A 25,586-nucleotide genomic window follows, 5' to 3' on the forward strand; every position below is an offset into this window, starting at 1 on the left:
CATCCTCCCTGTGGTCCTAATGCCATTTGCAGAAATACAACGCTCTGTCAGAAACAACCAATCACAGCCAGAAGGAGGGTCTCAGTGCTGTCAATCAGGCTCATGTACACTCCTTTGCTGTCCGCTACACTACGGCTCCAATGCCCAAACTAGTTAGCATGACCACTGATGAAGGTGGATAAACAGTTTTTTTCTCTGGCATTAGCACACTGAGTAGCACATACACGAGATTGATTCACAGCACTAAGACCTTCCTAGTTCTTGATTTAACAAGGGCTGCAATTGTATTTTTTCAAAACCAGGTGGGTTTGAAAACATCCCCTGGAAACAGCAGTTTGTTTCCTCTGACAAGCTACTGAATATTTTTCCTCATGTGAAATATTTAAGTGCGACAACAGAGCAAATACCGAAGACATCAAGAAAGGGGCAAATGCAGTCATACATTTTAAAAGCATAAAACAAATATAACATCCATGGTCACAAGTATGGAAACTTTTCCCCAGCACTTTGTGTTCTTAGTAAGCATCTGGTCTACATCGTATTTATGATCCAAACAGCTTCTTGATAGCTTTCATTTAAAAGCAGCGGCATTATCCAATTAAAAGACAAGCCTACTTTGTGTAAAAACAAACAGAATTTCTTGATGACTAGAAGAGGAAATGGGCATTGAGGCAAGTCAATGTTGGTAAAATGGCTATCAAAGCAAAAATAAAACCGCCCACCTTTCACCTTTATTTTCTACCAGTGGGCAACGGAAAGGAGCTGATGTGACATAAAAAGTTAAGAGAGCTATAAAAAGTATCCAAAAACAACAGATTGCCTGTTGACTTTTTTTTCATGGCTTGGTGTTAATAATTACTCTAATAAGCAAACTGCTGAATCTGCATATTATCCCATCTGATCAAAGTTCCCAGTTAAACTGACCAACCTGAACCGTCCTACCCAGCTTTTCCATTACATCAATGTGCCTGAAACCCAGCAGGCTTCACTTGAAGCTGCAGATGTGAGAACTGAGAAAAGTTTCAGGTTTGACTAAAAGGAGCGATGGCGGAACCCTCATCAGGAAACGTGACCATCAACAATCCCGCCGACATTGCTGTCATCGTTGGATACTTCCTGATGGTCATCGGTGTCGGCGTTTGGGTGATTTTTTCAGACTTTGTGCCTGATAATTAAGACAGGGAAGAAATTTATAAAGTGAGTATAAGCATGAAAACTCTTGACCTCTCTGTGTGCTTTAGTCCATGCTTCGGACCAATCGTGGGACGGTGGGAGGATATTTCCTGGCAGGACGGTCCATGGCTTGGTGGTCGGTAAGTCTAGAAGGCAACAGGACCTTGACCTTCGATCAAAAGTAATATGAGCTGGTTTGTTAGAAAAATAATGAAGAATTGCAGCACAGAGGTGCTGAGGGATGATTTTAGTGAAAGGTGTCCAATTTTGTGATACAAAAGGAGAATATCTCGAGGTTTCTTTATGAATGCTAATAATTGTTGTTTTCACCAAGTTGCACAAACTGATTTCTATTTTTAGATGTTGCCTTTTGTGTGGAATGTCTGGGTTTTTTGGGGGGGGGGGGGGGGGTTTACCACAGAAACTTCCTTGTATTTTGTTCAGGATAAGTTCTGTGAAAACAAAATTTGTGGTATTTTACATTGTTTATGAACACAGAATTATTTGAACCATACATTTGAATTATTTTCCTAAAAGAAAAAAGATTTCGTTCCTACCTTTGTCTTATTGCACTCCCATGAATCTTAGCGGTGCTGAGTGCGTTTGTGTTGCAGGTTGGTGCGTCCCTGTTTGCCAGTAACATTGGGAGCGGTCATTTTGTGGGCCTGGCAGGAACCGGGGCAGCGGGGGGCATCGCTGTGGGAGGCTTCGAGTGGAACGTAAGCAGCGTAGCTGAAAACATGCTGATGTTGCACAACATGCAGATTAAAAAAGTCTTCACACTTCTGAAATGTTTTCACATTTTGTCAATAAAACACTTTGGAATAATCTTTTTTTATCAGGATTTTGTGTGATTTACCAACACAAAATAGTGTACAACTGTTCATTGAAAAGGCGGAAAAAAAACAAAACAAACATATTATGTTGGTTTAAACCATCATCATGCGTGTATGTGTGGATTTGTTTGCTTTCCGCTTTGACAGGGACCTTTTATTTACAGAAAATATAGAAAGTCACAAATCATTTTCTTTTCATTTACTGATACCCTACTTAGTTTTGATCTATCACATAAAATCCTAATAATCATCAGAGTTTCTTTGCTTGGTGAAGCCAATACAGCAGAGTCATGTGAGTTGGAGTTACATATTATTTTGTGCTTTATTATATCAGGCTCTGTTCATCGTGTTGCTGCTGGGCTGGCTGTTCGTACCCGTCTACCTCACGGCCGGGGTAAGACGTTCAGTCTGTGCTCTTCATTTGCTCAGAATGACCCCGCCGTTCACTGCTGTGATGGGCTGAAATTCCCCCATAGGTGATCACGATGCCTCAGTACCTGAAGAAGAGGTTCGGCGGGGCCAGGATCAGCCTCTACCTGTCCGTTATCTCTCTCTTCCTTTACATTTTCACCAAGATCTCAGTGAGTCAAGCTGTCCGGTGAATAAAACTCCACATATTTTGTTGCTTACTCTGATCCATCTGTTTCTTCCCTCCAGGTGGATATGTTTTCTGGAGCTGTGTTTATCCAGCAGGCGTTAGGCTGGAATATTTATGTGTCTGTCATCGCGCTTCTGTTAATCACAGCCTTGTACACTGTCACAGGTAATATAGCAGTATGGTTTCAATTTATTCTTCCCCTAGAAGAGATGTGTGAAATCTTTCAGCAACATTATCTCATACTGCGAATTGTAGAAAAAACAATCCCTAAAGGGACAGGTATTATGCAAAATTCATATTATAATGCTATTCCCTCATCACAAACATACCTGGAGAGTTGCTTTGATTGTATCATGCATGTTTGAAGAATCCCTGATTCTCCAGTGGCAGCGATTCACCTGGTGGAGTTACATATGACCTCATCATACACTGCATACTGACGGAAAGAGCAGGAGCTTCTTAAAGAGACAGAGGCCATTTTCAAGGCATCAAATTGCAAAGTCAACTTTCTTTAAAGTTATGTTTGATCTATGCAGCTTTTTTATAACATATGAAGATAACATAGCTACTTGATTTTGCTGTAAAATACCACCATACTTAACAGTGGGATTCATTCATTTTACTCATCACTCCCAAATTACTGGTTGATATGACAACATCCAATCGTTGTTACAGAAATGTAGCGACCCAGAGATGCCACCGTTTGCTGCAATTCTCTAATAACGAGCTTTGAAGATGTTTTAATCGTCCTTACCATTCAGATATCTCTGGTTTTGTTAAAAGGTATTATTTATTGTTTCTGGGTTTTTTTGTTTTTTTTTACCACCAATAAATAAATGAGCCCAAATTAAATGTTGGATTATTAAAACAATTTTGGTGTGAGTTTAATAAAAAAATAAGTAAGTTTTATGGCTTTCTAAATATAATTTAAATATAAAAAGAACTGTGCATACTTCTTGCATTTTGTTGATTGATAACAAACGGCTTCAACATTTTATCATCTACATCTTTAAGTCTCTGTAATTTTCTAATTTTTTTTTATTATGCATGGTTCCCAGGTGGCCTCGCAGCTCTAATGTACACAGACACTTTTCAGACGTTTGTCATCATCGCTGGAGCTTTCGTCCTTACCGGCTTCTGTGAGTACAAACACTCCTGGGATCTCATCTGTGTTCTTTCTGGTTTCTGCAAATAAGAAGGTGAATACATTGTTCATAGTGTAGAAAATGCATCCTGGTTTAGAATGAAGACAAACACAGGAATGTTTGCAAAGTGGTGATCAACAGTTTGCTCTGATTAAGCAGATGATTCACACTTTCAGTTAGGACAGCCTGACACTGCAAGAGAGCAACAACCACAGGAAGTCTGTAATCAAACTGACACCAAAATGGCTTTTCTGGGATTCTCTCCACCACCTGTCATTTTCAGCCTTTGCTAAAATTGGCGGCTACAGCGCCCTGCTTACCAAATACTACTCTGCCATTCCGAGTAACTTCTCCTCCCTGGACACCCAGCGCTATAACATCTCCTCCCAGTGCTACATCCCGAGACAGGACTCCTTCAGCCTGCTGAGGGACGCGACTGTGGGGGACCTTCCCTGGCCTGGAGTGGTGTTCGGGATGACGATAGGGGGGATCTGGTACTGGTGCTCTGATCAGGTGAGCAACACCATGTGAGCTGAACTGAAACAAACCAAGTCTCTTCGAACTCTATGTGCACAACCAGAGATGGAAGGGAAAGGCAGTAATGATGCATCCTGAGGAGCTTCATGCACTGCAGCACATTCTGCTGTTAAACATTTGTTGGATTTAAGATTTGGGCAAAGGGCAGTGAAATGTGTTAGTTCAGGGATGAGCACTTAAGGGTAATTAGTCATGTGCGAACAAAAAACCCCGACATCCTCTGTTAGATCTTAGGTTTTACAGATCAGAGTGGTTAAACTTTAAAGTAATCTGATCCTGAACAGACTGTAAAATATAACCACAGAAAATTGTGGCAGCAAAAAGGCATGAAAAAACCCCCATCTACTCTCCACCTTGGGAGGTTTGCCGTGATGTTTGGTTTTCAACAGAGGTAGTGCTGTGCATTCTGAACGTCCATCTAAACCACCAAGGTTTCCCCCAGTGTATTCTAAGCCTGGCCGGCCACCAGGCTTCACTTGGGCCCCCACCAGGTTAAGCATTGCTTATTTATTTTAGTTTTTTAAAATGTTTGCATTTTTTAAGACTTAATAGTCTGTATTCAAGCATTAATCTTCCAACAACACATAATTATCAAGCGATATTTTCAAATTTCCTGTCAACTGTAAACATTTTTAACTCCAAAACACGGCAGGCAGCTGAATGAATGAGCTAGTGGCCCAACCAGCGAGCTTAGCAAGTTTTTGGGGGAAACCGTGAGGAAAGACTTTATGTTTATGTTAAAATTTATGTTCAGCATCTGATCTTAATGAATTTTTATTCATAAATACCTTTTGGAAATTGTTTTCCTCCTATTCTCTCACTTCCCAGTAACAAAGCCATTAGTGGATTCCATGTTTGTCCATGCTTGTTCTCATCTCCAGGTGATTGTCCAGAGGTGCCTGGCAGCTCGTAGTCTCACCCATGTGAAGGCTGGCTGCATTGTGTGTGGCTACCTCAAACTGCTTCCCATGTTCCTCATGGTCTTCCCCGGCATGATCAGCAGGATCCTCTACCCAAGTAAGTCACCAAAGCAAATGATCGCTAGACCCCTAAAAACCTGTCTGAATGGATTCAGCCTATAAAATCTGACTCTAAACTAGTCCTTGGGGCCAGACTTGATTTTTTGAGGGGATGAGAAAATAAAAATACTCCCAGTTAGGAGTTTTATTTTATCTGTACAGTTAATCATAAGGTTTTATTAGGGGGGTTCACACAATTGGCTTGTCTGAACAAACTCTTCATTGGTTTGACAACCATCTGACCAACAGGTCTCCATGTACATGATGGAGTTCCTCAGGGCTTAGTTCTGGGCCGCTTTTGTTTTGTATACAGTCTTAATTTAAATGTGCTTTGTCTTCTTGGAAGCGGTTCCAGAAGAACATGAAGCTGAAGGTGCTGTTGGCACTCCTTGGTTTTAAGGCTGCTCTGGGTGATTTTAAGAAGTTATCATTTGTCTGTAAATGTTTTACTTGAGGAATCTTTTTACTAACTTACTTATGATGGCGTTAAACTTACATTAAGCTGCCAGTCTCTACCAAGATTCTCTTGTAAAAGAGATTTTTAATCTCAGGGGGATTTGCTTGGTGAAATAAAGGTTTACAGTCAGTGTCCCATAAAACATCTTTAGTTTGCTGATGAAACACATGACTTCATCTTAGCTATAGACATAAAGCATAAATCTAATCATGTTTCTGTCTCTTTGTAGATGAGGTTGGCTGTGTGGTCCCAGAAATTTGTAAGGAGGTCTGTGGAACCGAAGTGGGCTGCTCTAACATAGCTTATCCTAAACTGGTGGTTACAGTCATGCCCAGTGGTAAGAATAAATACAGATTGGAAGGTTACATACACTAATCTTTTGTAAGGATGTTACAGTGAGGAAAATAAGTATTTGAACACCCTGTGACTTTGCAAGTTCTCCCACTTAGAAGTCTTGGAGGGGTCTGAAATTTTCATAATCTAATAAAGAATCTGGAAATCACAATGTATGATTTTTTAAAAGAATTTATTTGTGTGCTACTGCTGCAATTAAGTATGTGAACACCTGTGAAAATCAATATTAATATTTGGTACAGTAGCCTTTGTTTGCAATTACAGAGGTCAATCGTTTCCTGTAGTTTTTCACCAGGTTTGCACACACCTCCACACAAATCTTCTCTAGATCAGCCAGGTTTCCGGGATGTTTGAGTATTTTCCCCACACATCTACTGTCCAATTCAATTCATTATCTGACCCAAACTGTCACATGTAAAGCAATTAGTGAGGATGTTCTAGAACAGGAAGCCAGGGAGCCTGAAGTGGAAACTGCTGGAACTCCAGCGTCACTGTAAAACAGTGATACATGTTTAAGACAATCCACAATAAAGTTTGAGTGCAGCACTTGTTTTTATAAAGTTGCACATGTTGAACATTCTTTAACGCATCAGAAATAACCAGGACCTTTATGCTCCAGTGACTGTGTTCAAACTTCAGGTTGTAAATTCTCACCAGGTTTTCGTTTTTAAGTTTCACGCTGAATGTTCATCTGTCTCTGTCCAGGTCTGCGAGGGCTGATGCTGGCTGTCATGCTGGCAGCTCTCATGTCTTCTTTGGCGTCCATCTTTAACAGCAGCAGCACTCTGTTCACCATGGACATTTGGACCCGCATCAGACCACAGGCCACCGAGCGGGAGCTCATCGTTGTAGGCCGGTAAATGGATCATAGTACTAACAACAGCAGCCCAGTTACAGTGCCTTGCAAAGTTGTGCCTTTAAGTTTTCCATTTAGGGAACACGCACTTAAGATGCTTAAGATTTGAGGTCATAGACTAACCAATTAGAGCATAATTGTAAACTTAAAAGTCTAGTCAATTTTATTTGTACACCATACTTCAGCAGCAAAGCAAGTCAAAGTGCTTAACACCATAAAACATAATACAGCAAGCAAATATGAAGCAGTAATACACATGAAATTTTGTCAAATTTCTTCATCAGTCATCAAGAAAATATACAGCAAATATATTGATCAATGCTCCAGGTGCTATGAATCAAAGGCAACTCTTAACAGGTGTGTTTTTAGCTTTGATTTAAAAGTGCTTCATCTGTTTTGCAGGGTCTCGAAGTTTGTTTCAGATGAGTGGAGAATAAAAACTGAATGCTGCTTCTAAATGTTTCATTGTGGGAATGCAGAGTAGATTAGAAACAGAAGACCTGAGTGATCTGGAATTTCCAACGATGCCTGGCTTTCAATGATGATAACAAAACTGAAATTTTTTAATGCAAAATGCTCACTGTGATGAAAACACTCTGCATGATGTGCAAGATGAAACATGGTGGTGGCAGCATCATGGGACAAGGAAACTGGCCAGAGTTAATGAAAAGCATCCAGACTCCTTGCAGCTGTAACTCCATGGCTCTACAGAGCATTGACTTGAGGATGTGGTGTAACATTAAGGAACACAGACACATGAATGTACAAATTGTGAAAAAAAAACAACCTTATGGTTATAAATACGATTGCAGGGCCCTATATCCATACAACTTTATGCTGTTCCTCTGCTCTTCAGTGTCTGGGTTCTGTGTATCGTGGCCATCAGCATCTGCTGGATCCCCGTTGTTCAGGCAGCGCAGAGCGGTCAGCTGTTTGACTACATCCAGTCAGTCTCCAGCTATCTGTCTCCACCCATTGCCTCCGTCTTCCTGCTGGCTGTTTTTGTCAAACGGGTCAATGAAACAGTAAGAAGGGATACTCTATTAATTTATTTCAGGTCATACTCTTTAGACATAAACACATTGTTGGTTTTTTCTCCCATAAACCTGCAGGGAGCCTTCTGGGGCCTGATTGGTGGTCTGGCGATGGGTCTGTGTCGGATGTTGCCTGAATTCTGGTTTGGTACCGGCAGCTGTATTTTCCCCTCTCAATGCCCTTTCCTGGTGTGTGGCATCCACTACTTACACTTTGCCATCATCCTGTTTACCTGCACATCAGTGCTGGTGCTTCTGGTCAGCTTCTGCACAGAGCCCATTGAGGATAAACATGTAAGTAAGAGATTAACAGGATGGGTCAGACTGCAGAAAACGACTAGAGGTCAAAATCTTTTGTTTCTTTCAGCTCCATCGCCTGGTATTCAGTCTACGTCACTCTAAAGAGGAGAGGGAGGATCTGGACTGGGAGCAAGAAGAAAGAGCCAGAAGAGCCCGCAAGGAGGCGAAGGAGAGGATGAGAGAGAAGGCTAATGTAGTTACAGGTGGGCAATAAGAAAGTAACACAAAGACAGACAAAAAAAAATCAACTACAAACATACATTATTTCTTTTAGAAACTGAACATGATAAAAAGTCTGGACTCTGTCGCCTGGTTGGTGGATTCTGTGGACTTAATGAAGACCAACAGGTTCAGGATGAGGAAGCAGCCGAGGATCTAGAGCCTCAGATGCCCGACATCAGTGAGAAAGCAGTGTGGAAGAACACCGTGGACTCCAACGCTCTGGTCATGATGGCTGTTGCAGTTTTTATGTGGGGATACTTTGCTTGACTGAGTCATTTTGTTCCGAGCTGAAGGTGTTGTAGCTGCCGTGTGATCGCATCTGCTGCCGATTACAGAAATGGAGTAAATCTTCAAATAGAACCTTGTCGCCATCTGCTGGCAGTGTTTTGTTATTGCACCAGAGTGAGCTCTTTGAAATTCTTGGAAGCAAGGTCAGCTGTTAACAAAAAATATACTTCACAACAAATATATATAAGTCGTCACTTAATGTATAATTTCACAATAAATAAGGCATTTAGGGTTTTATTGCTTTAAAGTAACCTGCTCTGGCTTTAACACCAGCATGTTACATCTACTATTGTGGAAGCTATCATTTTTAATGTTTGTACTAAAACTTTATGGTATCAATACATGTGTAAAAGTAATGAGAAAAATGTGCTTATGAATTAAAGTGAAGGATGATCATTTAGTGCATGTCCAAATACTTTGGATTGTGTACTGCTTCTTTAGAAATGGATTGTGAACAGAAAACTGAAGCCCATTTCAAATATTCGGTCTATAGTTTAATTGTAAATAGTAAAAACAAATCCTTCAAGGTTTATGTTTTTTATTTAAAAAATAATCCGAAAAGTGGGACGTACATATTTGTATGCGATAGTCGTTACTCTGATACCTATAATACCTAATGCTAACAAAGGAGAATATTAGTCGGGTAAGAAGCCTCACTGGTGCCTCTGAGGAAAGAAAGATGATGAAAGAAAATTTGGCAAATTCTGTAGGGATTGAAGGTCAAAACAGTTCCTTAGGTTGTAAAGGTTCCAGATCTGGTTTAGATCACATTTTACTCAGGGGTTAAAATGGCCCAGTCAAAGTCCAGACCTAATCTGATTGTCTCAGTCTTTACATCCAATTGGACTAAACATAAACCATTTCATAAAGCACAATGAAGAAACAGTTGTCTACATAAAAGTGAAAGAGATGTACCTCAAAAAGACTGGTTCTACAATGTATTAGTTTATGGGACCTGAATATAAGCACTTCAGATTATTTATACAACTTTGTGTTGCTATTATATGTAAAATCTTAGAAACAGCACAGGGAAAAGTTCACAAACTTACTACAGTTTCAGAGGTACAGAAATTTCATCCCTGCAGCTTTAATGATCAGATTTAACAGAACCCGTTATCAGATACAAATGCCATTACAGCATCTGGTTACACTCTGATCCAATCAGTCATTCCTAAAGGTGTGAAGGAGAGAAAGTTTAAGTAGCTCATAAATGCATTAATAAAGTTTATCCCACACATTAAAACTTTGGTTTACAAGAAATCAATGTGAGCTGTAAGTGGCTTGAAACCACCTTGGTGCACCCGCCCATCACAATTTAGAAAACGAGCAATGTGGATCAGCGTATAAAAAGCAGACATACCAGGTAGTGGTTCGGATTTCCAGTTTTAATCATCACTTCTGTTTTATTTAAGCAGATATTTCCCATTAGCATTGTACACATCTGCAACCTACAGAGTTCTCCCATGACTACCCAACCATCTTCCTATCTCCATGCAGAGTTTCAGCATCATTCATCACATCAGTTCTTCAATGTCCAGTCTGTCAGCTTGCAGGGGTGGGGAGGGGAATTAAAAGCAAAGGAGGAGAAGGCAAAGATAAATAGATTCCATTTTTTTATTGCCCCCTCCCCCAATATTGAAAAGTCAGAGCCATCACCAGGCACTGTTCTTGTACGCGCAATAATTTAAGTGGACCCAGTGGAGCTGGATGGAGTGTGTGAAGCATTGGAAAACTGTGCAACTTTTGTTGTGTTCTGATCATCAGGTATCTGATGCCTCGATCTCCAGAAGGGTGGGGTAAGAGGTAGGGGGGCTTTTAAGGCTGGAAACTGGTATAGAGAGTTTCTGGTGTTTGTGGTGGATAGTTGAACACACGTCAAAGTATGAATGATGGCTCTGTTGAGGTGGAGGGAAGGATAAAAGAAGGGCATATTTAAAATAAAGATGGCATATTTTTTAAAAAAAGAGAAAACTTCAGTAGGATGACAGTCTGATACACAAAGAACACAGTCCTCATGAATAAAAGCAAATACAACAGCAAACATTCAGACACAAAAACCCAATAAAAACAACCAAACAAAAACAAAAAAATGGCAAAACAAGCAAAAACAATCAATCAAACCATACAAAGTGACATCAGGCCTTTCCAAAGTGACATCTAGTTTCTCTTTTTAAATCCCATTCAAGTCTGTCTCCCATAATTCTCTGTAAACCAGACAGTGGCTCCCATTTATGGCTGGTCAGCAAGGTCAGGGTCCGCTCCGTAACAACAACTGGGCGGCTCTCTGAGACCTGGGCTCGGGGGGGGAGGGGCCCATCCAGAACCGGACTCAGAATGAGCATCAGTGACGAGCAGTAAGTTCAGCAGCATCAGCAGGGGACTAATCAACTTAATACATTATTACAGCACATTCAGAACAGAGAAATGCATGGTGCAGGACAGCTACAAATGGCATCTTGTACAACCGGAAAAAAAGAATCAAGTTTGCTTTATACAATCACATTTCTGTAATAACTCGAAACATTCTGCACTGAAAGATTTTACATGTCTCTTGAAGCCCGTCTGTACAGCTAAACATGGATGCTTGGGGCAAAACAACGCGGGACACGTGTTGGGAGCTGAAAGCACGCTGGTGGGCATTACATTTCTATACGTCACTTTATGAATGCTAATCTCAATCCAAAACACTGCAACGTTTTCACATAAAATCGCCTACTGCAACATCCATGTGCATATTTAAACAGAACCCCCTCAGAGACCAGACTGACAGCAGCAGGAGAGGACCCCAACCCTGCTGTACAAACTTTTATTAGCCACTCTAGGGGGAGAGAAGGACTCTGGAGCAGTTGGAAAGAGAAAAAAAAAGGCAAGGAGTGTGATGCTTCTCTTCCTTCTTCAGATCTCAACCTCTCTCTATTGACAGAAAGAAGGAGACAAGCAAACAGTCTTGGAGTGCTGATTCCTCCCCCGTTGCCCTCTCTGTACCCCAGTTCTCTGACCAGTGATGGAGAGACGGGAGGAGGTATGCAATGAGATGAGACTTTGTTTGCACCCTCTACCTGGCTTCCTCCCTCCGTTCTTCCCTCTTGGTGCGGATGGGCTGCGAGCCGTCGGCAGGCTGCTGCACCCAGTTGTTGTCATGGAGCCCAACCCGGCAACCCGGAGTGTCCTTGTCTGTACGCCGGCAACACATCCAGTAGGAACGTCCGTAAGGCAGGTCATGGTGGTAAGGTTTGGGGTGCCAGCGGCACAAAGAAACGTCCCCGCGCTCATACTGACGCTTGCACTGTTTGCAGGGGTCGTCTCTGTAGAGGGGGTCCTGGTTCCAGCGTGAGTCCACCGCACGCACCCCGTAGGTTTCTATCAGCGCCTTAAAGTAGTGGCAGGTGCACTTAAGGGCCGCCAGAGAGCGAGTGGGTAGGTAGCTGAAGATGTTCACCATGATGTGGTCGGGGAGCAGCAACATGTACTGTCTCGGCTCGAGGAGCCGCTGGATCTGAAACCGGATCTCCAGGAAGTCGTGGGACACGTGGCGGTAAAGGCGACACAGCGAAGGGTCAGAGCAGTCCTCCCCAACACCAGGGGAGTCTGGGCGTGTCGCCCGCTCCACTGAGCCCACTGTCACCCCTGTGCCAGGACTGTTGTTGTTGGCGCAGTCCAAAGAGCACATTCCTGCCCCGCTGCCAGATGTCTTTGCAGTTACATCGTCCTCTGGTCCCCTAGGGGACTGAAGGAAAAAGAGCTGTCCAGGAGGGGGATCGTCTGATGATGGGTCAGTTGAGCTGCCAACACCACCACCACCTCCTACCGCTGTAGGCATTGCGAAACACACCGTTTCCTCCTGCACATTCTCTGTGCTGTCCTTGCCGTAGAAGACACACTGGTCCACAGCACCCGTCACCACAACCTCCACATGGAACCCGGTCACTCGTTCCCTCCCGACGCCCCCTTTCTTCTCCCCCGTGGAGAGCTCCTGGTTGGGGTCCGGGGTGCCGCAGGACAGATTGTCTTGATGAAGATCTCCGTCTGGTTTGGGGGTGGAAGCTGTGGTGGCAAGCAGCAGACTACTGGGATCTCTTGAAGATGGACTGACGAGCTGGTACAAGTCACAGGTGATTTTCTCTTTGGCCCTGGCAGCTGCCTGGTTACTCCCCCCACCACAACTCATGAACATACAGCGGGACCGGCCAGCTGGCTCCAGTTGTGAGTGAGGGTCCATATTTGACACTCTGAAAGCTATCCTCACCTCCCCATGGGTGTGGTTGGGTGGTGGAGGTGGTGTTACAGTGTCCCCTCTTCTGAGCTCCCCATCTCCGCTTTGATTATTTGAGGGTACTCCAGATCCAGAACCCAGACGGAGGCGATTCTCAAGGGTCTGAGATTCAAAGTGTGCGATGGCCTGAGCCACCCTGCACGTCTCCTGCTCCTCCTCAAATTCCTGATCTGTCTGGATTGGAGATGATGGCTTTTGGGATTCGCTAGAGGCTTGACTGTCTGAACTGTTTGATTCAAACAGCATGGGAGAAGGGTCGGAGACTGTACCTCGGAGTAGAGTATGTTGGTTGTGGGGGAAGCCCTGACTATGAGTGGTGGTAAGCGACTGGTGGTGGTGCTGGTTTCCATGAACTGCCACAATGCCCTGAAGTGCCATGGCGGTCCTCTGTTCCACCAAGGCAACCATCTCAGCCACAGAAAGCAGATCTGTCTCATTCACACCTAATGGTAGCTCATCGGGACTTGGAGGTCCTATGGAGGTGTCAGGAGTCAGAGCTTGGGAGCGCGTTGGAGGGTCGTAGGATGAGCACCGCCTTCGTCTTTTGGCTTTACTGCAATCTGTTGCCCAGTTACCTTTAACCTGTGGAAACAGAAATTGATTTAATTAGAGGCCACACACAATTTTATAGCTATGCAACATTCTGATAATGCTAGATAGTGTGATGGTGATGATTAGCTACAGTACTGTCTATATACATCGTAATGACATTGAACGACAACCCCTCAACTGTTTGACCTTAGTCACTCATACATCAAATGATCGTGAAAAGCCATCCAGATATAGTCAAATATATTTGAATGCATGTAGTCTGTGAAATAAAAGCAGTCCTGTGTGATTTCAAGATGCAGAGACTAAATTTGCACATTCATGTTTTATTTTATGTTTTTCTCTCCACAGAAGCTACTCCTGATCTGGCATTCTGTTTGACTTTGGTACCTTCCTGGAGGACGGCACAAGCTGAAATAATGCTATCATCAACTAATCGTTGTCCCTTTTCTGCTATTAACCTTTGACTTTCATTAACATAGAACATAATCCTACATCAGTTCTGTTTCTTTTAGTGCATTCTGCTCTGTCTTTCGGCTGTGGCAAATGGCCGCTGGTACTGATCCTGGATCTGCTGGAGGTTTCTTCCTGATAAACAGTTATTCCTCTTCAATGTTACTACAATGATGCTCAGTATGAGGAATTGCTGTAAAGTCAACGACTCAATGCAAGTGATTGTCCAGCACGTCACTACATGCTCATCCAGGAGAGGTGCATGATGCAAGTAAATGACTCGATGACTGTTCCATAGGAGATCAAAATTGCAATGTCTGAGATTTTCAGCTGGTCCGGTTCGCTTTCACACTACACTGTTTCAAATGAACTAGACACTGGAAAACCTGTTCTCCTCACCTGTGGTGGCACTACACCAAGGACCACTGAAGGAAACGACATGAAAATCTCTGAAGAAGACATGGCTATAACTTACTTCTTTATGAAATATAGGAAAAAAATTGAGTGGTGTCAGAGTTTAGTAGTAGGATTTCTCTTGTCTTTGATAAGTGACTACAAGCCATATCTCCCATTAGCACTAGACACATATTTGTTTTGGTTGCCTTTACCTAGAATGCCTTGCACTATAATCCACTTCCTGCTTATGAAGCGGCCTCTGGTTCTCTTGGTATTCACATATGCAGTCAAACGATATCAGGGTTCAAAACTGAGACCTAGGTTTTTAGGCGGACCAGAGTTTGCTTTTTTAGGTCCATATAAGAGTTGCATATTCACATCTCCCCAGACAAATCAGACTTTCTAGCAAACAAACTAGAGCTCGATTAAAGCAACCTTAGATACAAACTTTTTAGAATACTCTGATATTGTACCTGAACTAAAGGAATACTCAAATTGTAAAAGAGAGACATATACCCCTCTGTTAAGTTCTCACCTTCATGGCACTCGGTCTGGGCTGGCCTGCTCCACTGAACTGGTGTGCAACAAAAAAGGCAATCTTCTCCTTCGTGTTCCCTGGTTTGATAACATACCAAGTGTCCAACAGCACACGCCCATCTTGCATTTGAGACCCTGTAGTTGGTGGCGAGGGTGGAGCAGGAGGAGGCTGAGAGGCCTGGGTTTGTGTAATGGCGCCAGATTCAAGCTCAGGTTCAGGTGGCGTGTTCTCTGACTCCACATCCTCCTCCTCCTCCTTCCCCTCTTTACCCACAACTATCATCCCTACATCTTCACTTTCTTCTGGCGTCCTCCTGGCACCTTGCGAGAGCTCAGCCTTGCAGACCGAGGGGGAACCTGCCCCACTGGCTCCTCCACTGTTGCCCCCCGAGCCTGGACTCCGAGCTTTGTTCTGGGAGTAGGTGCCGAAGGGGCGAGGGCACCACAGCCGGATGTGGGAGAAGGTGTCTCGGTCCATCAGGATGAGGACCACCGTGGCATATCTGCATTTATGCTGGCCAGCAAACACCAGGAGCGCTCATTGTTCGTCTCTGTTCCCGTTGCCACCAGACTGGCACCAAGACCAACACCGGGCATAAAACCTGCATCAAGAAAACAGAAAAAAGGTTAAATCATGGTTTCTGCAGGTTCCACCAACTCGAATTAAAGACTTAAGACCATTTTAAAAGCATTATGCATGAAATTTGAGACCTGTATGAAATAAAAATTGAATAAAAAATACAAAAAATAAAATTAAAAACAAACTACAAAATATTAAATATTGATATAGTGCATCTACAAATTAGGGCGTTTTTTAAAGACTTCATAAGGATGCATAGACACCCTTAAATACAAGAAGGGATGGAGTGACAGAAATGATTGAGATAAAACTACACATTTTATCTATTTAAAAGTGCAGATTAACAAAGCTCATCCGCAGAGGGATTAAATTAGATTATCAATAACTAATCGAGGCTCTACTGAATAGTTGCCCTCAAGTAATCAAACAGTCTGAAAGCATTGCAAGCCCCATTACAACCACTAGTGTTTAGAAAAGACAGCATCACACTCTTATAGACACCAGTCACAAATCCTCTGCTTCAGACTTTGGCCAAATTTAATCAGTAGTTGCATTCACTTCTTTGCAACAAGACCATCTCCCCCACTCCAAGGCCTCCAGATTAAATTAAAGGGATTACATTTCGGATTTCAAGATGAAAGGGATGAACGATAGAGCACAAAAGCACCAAATGGATCCTCCTCACCCTCTCTCTGCATCTCAGCATTTCAAACAGGACTTGACTTAATAAGAGGCAACACAGGGAGGAGCATCCAGGCATATGCTGGACCTATTTTTAGAAAGCAGCGGCGAGGGGGAGATAGGAGTGAAACTGTTGTTGCTATCCTCACCTCTTCCTCGCTGGCTATACTACAGAACAACAAGGGGGAGCTTTTCTGTTCACCCAACATCATTTGCTTCTGTAGCAAGGGCGGCTGCAGGGTATACCAGGGACGGGCCAGCATACTTGGGGACAGACGAAGCAACGCGCCTGACCCACTGGTAAAGTGTTTGCACTTACTTTATTTGCCCCAAGATGCTCCGCAACTCTTAAAAATAAAAAACAATACAGTTCAAAGTTACCATTTATGTAATTAAAGCCAAATCTGGATCAATTTTACTTAAAAAAAAAAACAAACATTTGACACATTGATACATTAACAAATATTAGATTTTTAAAAAATGTAGTTTGCTTTAAGGCGTTGAATTTTTCCAAATGAGGTTAAGTTATTGTTGGTGTGCTCCAATATCTTTGGCAAAAGGAGGTCATATTACTGTGAGTTCACTAGAAAAGTAAATGAGGTTAACTAGTTAACTCCTATTTCTCTGTGGAGCCTCATCTGATCCATATTCTGCCACTGTAGTTTTCATACCTTCTTTACAAATGTTGTAAAATCAAAACATTTACTCCATTCATGACAGTGAACTGACAAGTTATTGCATGCCTACTACATGGCCTTAAATTCCACTGATATGAATATTTTTAGTTTGAGCTGCTTTAAAATGCTGAAGAGGGTGATCAGAGGCATGGGGGTGGGGGGCAGTAAACGTTTGACACCGCCAGACACCTTTTAGATCAGGGGTCTCAAACTCCAGTCCTCGAGGGCCGCAGTCCTGCAACTTTTAGATGTGCCTCTGCTGCACCACACCTGAATAGAATAATTAGGTCATTAGCAAGACTCTGGAGAACTGATCTGCACAAGGAGGAGGTAATTAAGCCATTTCACTCCAGTGTTTTGTACCTGTGGCACATCTAAAAACTGTAGGTCTGCGGCCCTCGAGGACTGGAGTTTGAGACCCCTGTTTTAGAAGATCAGGAGCTGTAAAGAGCCTGTTTAGATGGTTGACTGCAGTCAAAGCCCAACAAACACACACACAGCTCCTAAGAAAAATAAAAAAATATATCAAAATGGACTTCTTCAAGACATCAGTTATGTAAATAATTGGCATTTCCATCTTTAAAAAATGCAATTTGTTTTTAAAGATGCACCTGCATTTAATCATTTTCACAGATTTATTGACGCTCTTTTGTAATCAACAGTGGAGAAATAGAAAAGGTGACTCTGCAGCTGGCAATACTGTCAGTTTTGGGGGTTTCAGACATTCCAAAAAATTTTTTGTCATTACGATAAAACGATTTTCACAACAACAAGATATAACCCCATCCCTACCTGTTAGTCTCACTGTATTGAACACCCAGTTCTGACAGATTTTAGTGCCCATTATGCCTAATATACAGAGTTGGAAGTGTAATGGGAGAGAGAGATTTCCTAATATAGTGAAAACCTGGAACCAACGAGATCAATGAATTCTATTAGCTCTGTTGGATCTGAAACTTTCCTTTTGTATTAACTGCTGCCTCTGAACAAGGGTTCATTATTCATGAGGAAACTATTACAGTTTAGTCTTAAGGTAAATGGAGAGGGGAAAAAAAGTTTTATTCTTCAACACTGACTCAATACAATGCTGTGAAGAGTCTCAAAATGAGGAAAACATTCAGACAGTCTTGCTCTAATTGAAAAGTTGATCAGCTGGGCAATTTAATTCACGATTTTCTTATTCAGGAGGAAACTTGAGCCGCCTGTTTGGCCCATTTTTGAGCTCATTTGACACGTATCCGAAAGGGTCACTTGTTCTTTTCTGTGTAACACACTGCATGGGTGGTGCGTTATACAGTTGGACTAATGGATTGGCTCAGAGAGGTGCAAAAAACAAACACCTCCCACACAGTGTGGTGTAGCAGTATAAATGCTTCCTCTATAATCACACAGCAACAACTCATCTAAGAGCAGACAGATTATACTGTAGCGAAGAGGCTGAAGAGGCTTTTTTTACTGCATTTTCTTCAGGGATTGGACTAGTCATAACTAGTTTCATTCTTTAACTCTTTCTTATCCACCATGATTACCACAGATTTATGCAATATGTTGCTCTTATCATGAAAGAGAGCCAGAAGAGAAGTATTGGCTTTTGCTTTTCTGGAAACTTGGCAGAATTGGGAGATGAGATATTATCTCGATGACAACATGAAATTAAAGGAATCTGGCAGGGAATCAAACCATATTCTGTTTAGACATGGGCACTTCCTCTTAAATTAAATAACGTGCTTTTCAATGAGAAAAAGGTTCAAAACCTTCTCTCTGCTGTAAGAGAAACATGACTAAATAGGGGTACAACAGTCTAAAAGCCAAAAATTCTAAAAGATTTAGAATTACAGAATACTTTAGTTTCAATTAAATGTCACCTGGCAACATAAACATTTAAGAATGAAAGGCAACATTTTGACTGCAAGCACAATATAAGAAACCACAGAAATTGAAATGCCTGCCAGCACTACAGAATATTAATTATCATTATAAATAAGCATGGGCTGTCTACTGGCATCAAGATATACTCAGGTTTTTAAAAAGTAACCGCTAACAGTTCTAATGGTATAAAGTTTGTTTTAATTAACAACAGAGTCAAAGCAGCCATTTTGCTCCAGACATCAGGAAGAATCGTGTTCCTACATACTGCTGGTCAGCCGGCTGATTAGATCCAGTTGCTCTCTGAACTTGGAAATTATATTCCTAATTGGAAAAATCAACTGGAACGCCCTCCAAAGTCGGATTTCCCCACTATAAAACAGGGAGCAACTCTGACTACCTCCTTACGACTTGTAAGGTCAAATTTTTATGTCATTATGGCCCCTCCTCGCTCAAATAGCAACAAGATGTGGTGGATACTTGTTTATTTTACACATGTAAGAGTGCATTTAAAAATCAATGTTACATGATTTTTGTAACATTGTGGTTCTAGAAAGTAAAATGATGAATGTAAGAGGTACAATAATCCTCTTACAGAAAGTTTCTCTTTTACAATTCCAACTTAAATATAACGATGTTACCTCAGTTCTGATCAAACCTAAATCCAAGATAAATGGAACGCAGCATAAACTATTATGGCTGCTTAGAAATTCTTCCAGTTGGGCAAAACAAGCACTCAAAGTGCGCCACCTATCATTTTTATTATGGTACAGAAGCCAACTGCAGGATTGTTCAGACGAATTATTACCAGACAATATCAGGTGTAGGTAGTACTTTTTCAATTAAGTCAATGTTTATTCTATAATATTTTCTTAAAATCCAAGTGCTAAAATGTTAAAATGTAATAATGAATATGCTATTAATTTGACACAGTAGGAAAAAGTAATTAGATCATGTCATACATACAGTATGTGCAACATTTGCAAAACATACTGTGATATTTTTAAACCATGAAATTTCTACTGTAGGTTGTAGTGTGAAAATCTAATACTGGCCCAAATCTGACATATAGACTTTATTAAATGAGGAAAGTTTCTTCTAAATGTGTCCAAGTTCTGAAAAGGGATTGTGACATTTTATGCCGTGTGCCTCAAACCCAGACAGCTGAAAGGATATTTATCTTTTGTCTTTAATATTTCACACAATTGAAAGTTAAATCCAACTAACAGATGAGGCACATTTACACATGTATTTTATGCATCGTTTACTCCTCAAACGAATCTCTGCAAATAAGACTCTGGGTTTGAATTAAGCAATCTGCAACAACCTAATCCATCAAATCCTGTCCAAGCTCAGCAGCAGCCAGTGGCACCACAGCGACTCTGCAGACTTAATCGTTAGAAACCCAACCTGTCTGACAGACTGTCAAGATTTTTCTGCACAATTCCAGCAATTAACTCGTTCCACACACCAACACATGGAAGCATGCAGTCTGCCAACTTTGCGGACTTGTTAACCAGGAAAGCCCAAAATGCAGAGGCATGTTATTCAGTAAGGTTTGGGGCTGGTTTACGAGTAGAGATCCATAAAAGGTCAAATCAAACTTAACAGTGTGTATTCACCTCAAACGGGATGTGTTAATTGGATCAGAGAGAAGATATTTGTTATCTAAGTTACGTCAGTAAAGTTAATCAATAATACAGAGTACAACATTCCTCTACTGTCTGAGAAGGAGCTTCTGATTGCAAAATAGCCACGACACACAAAGGAGCATCCTTCTAACCATCAGAAACCTTCAGATGACACAAAAACACAAATATTAAAATAACAGGTTCTACTGTCTGAACAGTGAAAGCCCGCTTTTTGTTAAACTTTCAACGTTTTCAAAGATGTTAAACTGTTAGCATCTTTGATATCAAGTTTCTAGAAATTTCCCCAGCAATACAATAAACGATTCAGAAAAGATCAATTGTAACAGCTTTGCCGAATATTAATTTAAATCAAGTTTCCAGTGTTTAGATCCTAAAACAACATATTTTTCCAAACTCAAAATTGATTATGCAGTCAATCTCAGATTGGTGGTCCAGATCTACATACAGTTTCAGTCATACAAAGATTAGAAGAAAGAATCAGTTTTCACCTATTCAAAAACAAACATTAGAAACATGGAATTTTTTTATTTTATTTTTTTCTGGCTTGTGTTTTTCTCTGGACACACACCATTGCTTCCTTTAATGACCCTCTCCTTATTTACACTTGGCTGGGTGGGTGTGTTCAGACAACTATATCCTTGTTAAACACCTATAAAACTTGGCAGGTTGGATAAAAAATTCAAGCAATCATTTCTAAATGTTTGATATCACAATTCAAGATGTGAGGTCATAATTTTAGGGCGTTTCGAGTTAATAAGAACCAAATGGTGAAAAAAGAAAACAAGCTGAAGAATAACTCTCAGTTGTGTCTGTTAGACGGTCACGCTCTGAAGCATTTCATTCATGTCAATGTGCGGACCGCAGCCATAAAAGCACCAATCATGCTGGCACGATTACAAAAAACTTTACAAAAGTTTCCCTCTGCCTGTGTGTCTTTGACGACAGTGTAACAGACGGCCAACAGGCCGTTTGTTTAGCACACCGGTGACAGAACAATAGAGTGGAGCGCGTCGCTCCAGCAGTCAGATCAGGATCATGCGACGAACGACACCTGAGTGACCACCAGCCTGCACGGCCATCTCTGACTGGGTGTGTGAGTGAGTGGCAGCATGTTTGTTCAGAAATATAATCACAAACCTCAATAAGACCTCCACCAACACTTCTGTGTCAGCACAGTGATCTGTTGTATTGACCTCCAGAAAAGAGCTTCAGTCACGCACCGTCTGAATAAACAACATCAAATCACTCAGAGAGAGGGCTGCGTCCAAACATACCTACACTAATAAAGCAATAAAGTTAAATACTGGGACAGAAACTGATTTTCTTGAAAATATACATTAATTTATGTAAGTAAGCATTTGGGTAGAAAACAATCTCTTAGTACAACTACAATTTATCATAAAACACAGCTGAGTTTCCCAGAATAGGCCGATCATCAGTGTTTAACATCGTTTTACAACAACATATATTCATATATTAAAAGATACTTTCTATATGTGATTTTATTTCTCTGTTAAATGAATGAAACTTTTGCACTTGAACAACAGCATAAACCGGAACTCCATAGAATATTTCTGGAAATAATTTTACGACTTCCTTCTTTTGGCAGTTTGTCAACATTTTCTAAGTTTTAAGAACATAAAATCATCACGTCGGCCACTTCCATTCTGAAACATGCAAGTACAATGGACACAATTTCTGACTGATGAACCCAAAGTCATGATGGACAAAGAGGCAAAGAGACTTTGCATCTAATTGATGCGAAGTCCTTTGTATTCTGTCAAGAATTATATCGTCCGATTGTTTTCTATGTGCATTTGCCATTCAGAAAGTGAATAAATGTCAAACTGAGATTATTTCATATTAAATCACAATATGGTTTGGCAGCACAGGTGAACTGCATGCAGTCTTTAATCATAATACTTTATCTTAGTTAAACAACTCATTTTATTACTGTTGAGCAATGGGATTTTTCTCCTCTCCCACCTTCATTCTGCTATCAAATGAAATGACTACGACTCTGATGACAAGCAGACATTTCAGGTTAACAGCAGCTGAGTCAGAAGTTCTGACCAACCCTTTATTGTCAGTAATTTCAGGCTAATTCATAAACCGTTTTCATGTCTTTTTATTGCCAAATTTAGGCATTCGACAACTGTACAGAATGTAAACAAACACAAAAGAAAGTGGAATTTTGTTAAAACCATGAATAAATTATGTGTACAAAAGAAAAAAAAACGTGAACAGACTAAAAAGAGCGTTGGGGATGATGTGATGTCACTTGAGGCATGTGGGCTTGGAAGATTGGGAGGGCAGGTTTTTATCTCGATTAGACGATTATTCACAGCAAAAAAGAGAAAGAACTGACCAGATGGGTGTTGTTCTATGAGTGATCTATTCAGAATCCAAGTATTACAGAATGTCTGGTAAGCAGTTTTAACTTGCAGTAAAAAGCACCTGAATAGCCGTTTGATTACAGAAGACCTCTTCAAGATCTTAAGCAACATGTACAACACTAAAGATTGGATCGCAGTTGTTTTCTTCGAGAGAACCACACATCGTGACAGGAGAACGTTAAAAAGGTCAATGCACAAAAAATGTCAGATTGTTCTCCTCGCTGTGACTAAAGTTTCCTAGTCAAAAACGAAGGCCCGCAGCTCACTAAAAGCATTTCTTTGGGTAAATGTGTCAACTTTCCAAAATATATTGAAAACAAGTTGAAACAACGTCTACATCTGACGTGACAATTATGAGGAGAGATGGGACAACAATAACAAAGACGAGCAAAACAAAGCCAAAGGAGATTATGTTTACCCAACATTAAATTTAAATGTCTCTAACCAACTACCAGCTATTTAAGCAGTGAGCTAGCAGAGCGTCGCTGGGACATAAATACCCAGCCGACCAGAAGTCAAACAAAAACTAGAGAACTACAGTATTTAACTAACACACATCTGTTCAAGTCTGCTTTTTTAAAAACGATTATTCACCTCGGTATAGACTAAGAAGAAGTTATAGAAAAACAAACCCCTCTGAGCTAACGAGCTAGCTAACTGGACAACAGAACTTACCTGCAGAATATTATAACAGAGCTTTGCTCTGCTAGCAAGCAACGATTAAAAAAAGACTTTAATTTATGCTGTGGGAGTAGAAATACCTGTTAGGTTGTTCTCCACGGAAACCCCGCGATGAGCAGAAGGTCGGTGACAAGTCCTTGTTAGCCGTGTTTTCTTCCAACCAAACTAGTCTAATACAGGTGACACGAGTTGACTATCCGAGTCCACGTAGCTAGGCTAAAAAGCTAGCAGGCTAACGTCGACATTAGCCCACAGCTACTTTCTGTTTTATCAACCTTGCTTAATACTAGCTCCTATCGCAGCATTTCAGGCTGTCAGTTCCCTGAAGAGAATCCACTTGACCGTCCGCCCAACCAGGTCTCCCAGCAATCTCTCTCCCGCTGTCTATCTAGAAGTGTCACAGGCTTTCACAGTATGTTCTCGGGGATACCAAAATAATCTGTGTTAAAACGGCGAGAGGAGGAAGGCCATCTTGTTGACAAGCAGCTGCATAAGTCCATCAGCCAATAGCAGTGCAGAGTCGGTGGTGTGCCCATATATGGTGTATGCCCAGCGCCCTCCCTCTCCACTGCCCCACGGACTCCACACCGGCCACACTGTGACACCCCAGCATCTAAAGGTCACTGTGTCAAAAACAGGTGGGAAAACTGAAAGCCACACTAACATAACATGGCGTATGTTCATTCTCCACAAAATTCACACGTTATTAGAGTGACAAACATGTTTATTAGACTTCTTTTTATTGTTTCATCAACAATATGTTAAAAATACAGGTTTGTGTGACTAAAAAACGTTTCTACCTGTAATAAATCCTTCACAATTTAACTGAAAGATAAACAAATCTGTTAGGTTAAATTTGAAAAAGCTGCAGTGACTTGCATTGTTAAGTCTCCACAGTTATTTACTTTATACTTTATTGGAGCACTTTAAATAAAAAATAAATCACCTTTCCTTCTTCTGTAATAGTAACTCAGTCTATCTTATTAAAGTTTTCCAATTGTATCAGATTATGGTGGACATCTTTTGTGCACAAAACTCTTAAGATCCACAAATTTTATGTCAGATTTTATTCCAAAACTTTATTTTTTTCCTGATGAAAAGGCCCTGTTGTTGTTGATGATGTTTCTTTAATTTTACTGCAAAGCTGAGAAATGAAATTCATCCTATTCACTAACTTTGTAGCAAACACCTGATTGTTTTGGATCCAAACTGATTCTGAAGCAATCCATAACTTTATTTAAAAATAATGTTCCTTCTGATGTACCTACGTCACTACATGATGCTGCCACTACCATGTTTCACAGTAATTTTTTGTGATACTCAGTACAGCTGCTACTCTGCCAAGAAAAGCCTTTTAGAGTTATGGTGCAAAAAATTAAATTATGACTACATGAGACTGTATAGCATTACCTCACTAGGTTCTGGGAGATTTTAGCCGGTCCTGCATGTTTTACTGCTTAGTTCAGACATTTGAAGAATACAGGAGAATGATGTCATGTTGAACACAGCCACCATTGGGCAGAAATTCCTGCAGCTCCTTCAGTGTTGCTGTGATCTTGGGCCTCCTGGTACTTTCCTTAATTAGTTTATGCCCTTTCTTCATCAATTTTGAAATAAAAACATCCTGTTTCTTCACTATTGGCCCTCAATTTACTGCAATTATTGATTATTACCTACACTTTATTATAGCCCATATTTCACCTTTTTTATTTTAAATTACCCCATCCCAAACGTATCTGTTTTTCAGCTGAATTGAACAGGGTATGTGCTACGTCAAAGGTGGAAAAAGCTTTAAATGATTTATCCTGTTCCTGACTTAGATGCACTGTATTTGTTTTTCTGAAAAGTAATATGAATTTTTTTCTTTATCATTTGCCTTTTCCAACCTGTTCCTTCACTGAGTTGAAACATGATGCGTCTCCTTTATTTCCTACTGGCACTGAACCTAACATTGTAGAGCCAAGTTTCTCCTGTTTCACTTCTTCACACATTGTGTCCCACAACAATCAAACAAGCAGCAAGCGTC

The 25,586-nt window shown here is 41.0% G+C and overlaps 2 protein-coding genes across 2 annotated transcripts; one reads left to right on the forward strand and one right to left on the reverse strand.

The window, feature by feature from the left end:
• Nucleotides 1-10,773, forward strand: slc5a2 (solute carrier family 5 member 2). The gene is made up of 15 exons (XM_028045554.1): nt 1-1,143; nt 1,242-1,313; nt 1,788-1,892; nt 2,344-2,403; nt 2,486-2,590; nt 2,667-2,772; nt 3,666-3,746; nt 4,036-4,265; nt 5,171-5,306; nt 5,995-6,102; nt 6,825-6,975; nt 7,832-8,000; nt 8,088-8,303; nt 8,377-8,512; nt 8,584-10,773. The coding sequence occupies exons 1-15, from the start codon at nt 1,045-1,047 to the stop codon at nt 8,796-8,798; spliced, it is 1,989 nt and encodes a 662-aa protein (XP_027901355.1). The 5' UTR covers nt 1-1,044; the 3' UTR covers nt 8,799-10,773.
• On the reverse strand, nt 10,190-24,061 carry fbxo46 (F-box protein 46). The gene is made up of 3 exons (XM_028045553.1): nt 23,641-24,061; nt 15,026-15,629; nt 10,190-13,674 (listed from the first exon to the last, which is right to left on the reverse strand). The coding sequence occupies exons 2-3, from the start codon at nt 15,503-15,505 to the stop codon at nt 11,875-11,877; spliced, it is 2,280 nt and encodes a 759-aa protein (XP_027901354.1). The 5' UTR covers nt 15,506-15,629; nt 23,641-24,061; the 3' UTR covers nt 10,190-11,874.
• Nucleotides 24,062-25,586: the final 1,525 nt, after the last annotated feature.

The sequence above is a fragment of the Xiphophorus couchianus genome, chromosome 18, assembly GCF_001444195.1.
Source record: "Xiphophorus couchianus chromosome 18, X_couchianus-1.0, whole genome shotgun sequence".
In the NCBI taxonomy this organism is placed as follows: domain Eukaryota; kingdom Metazoa; phylum Chordata; class Actinopteri; order Cyprinodontiformes; family Poeciliidae; genus Xiphophorus; species Xiphophorus couchianus.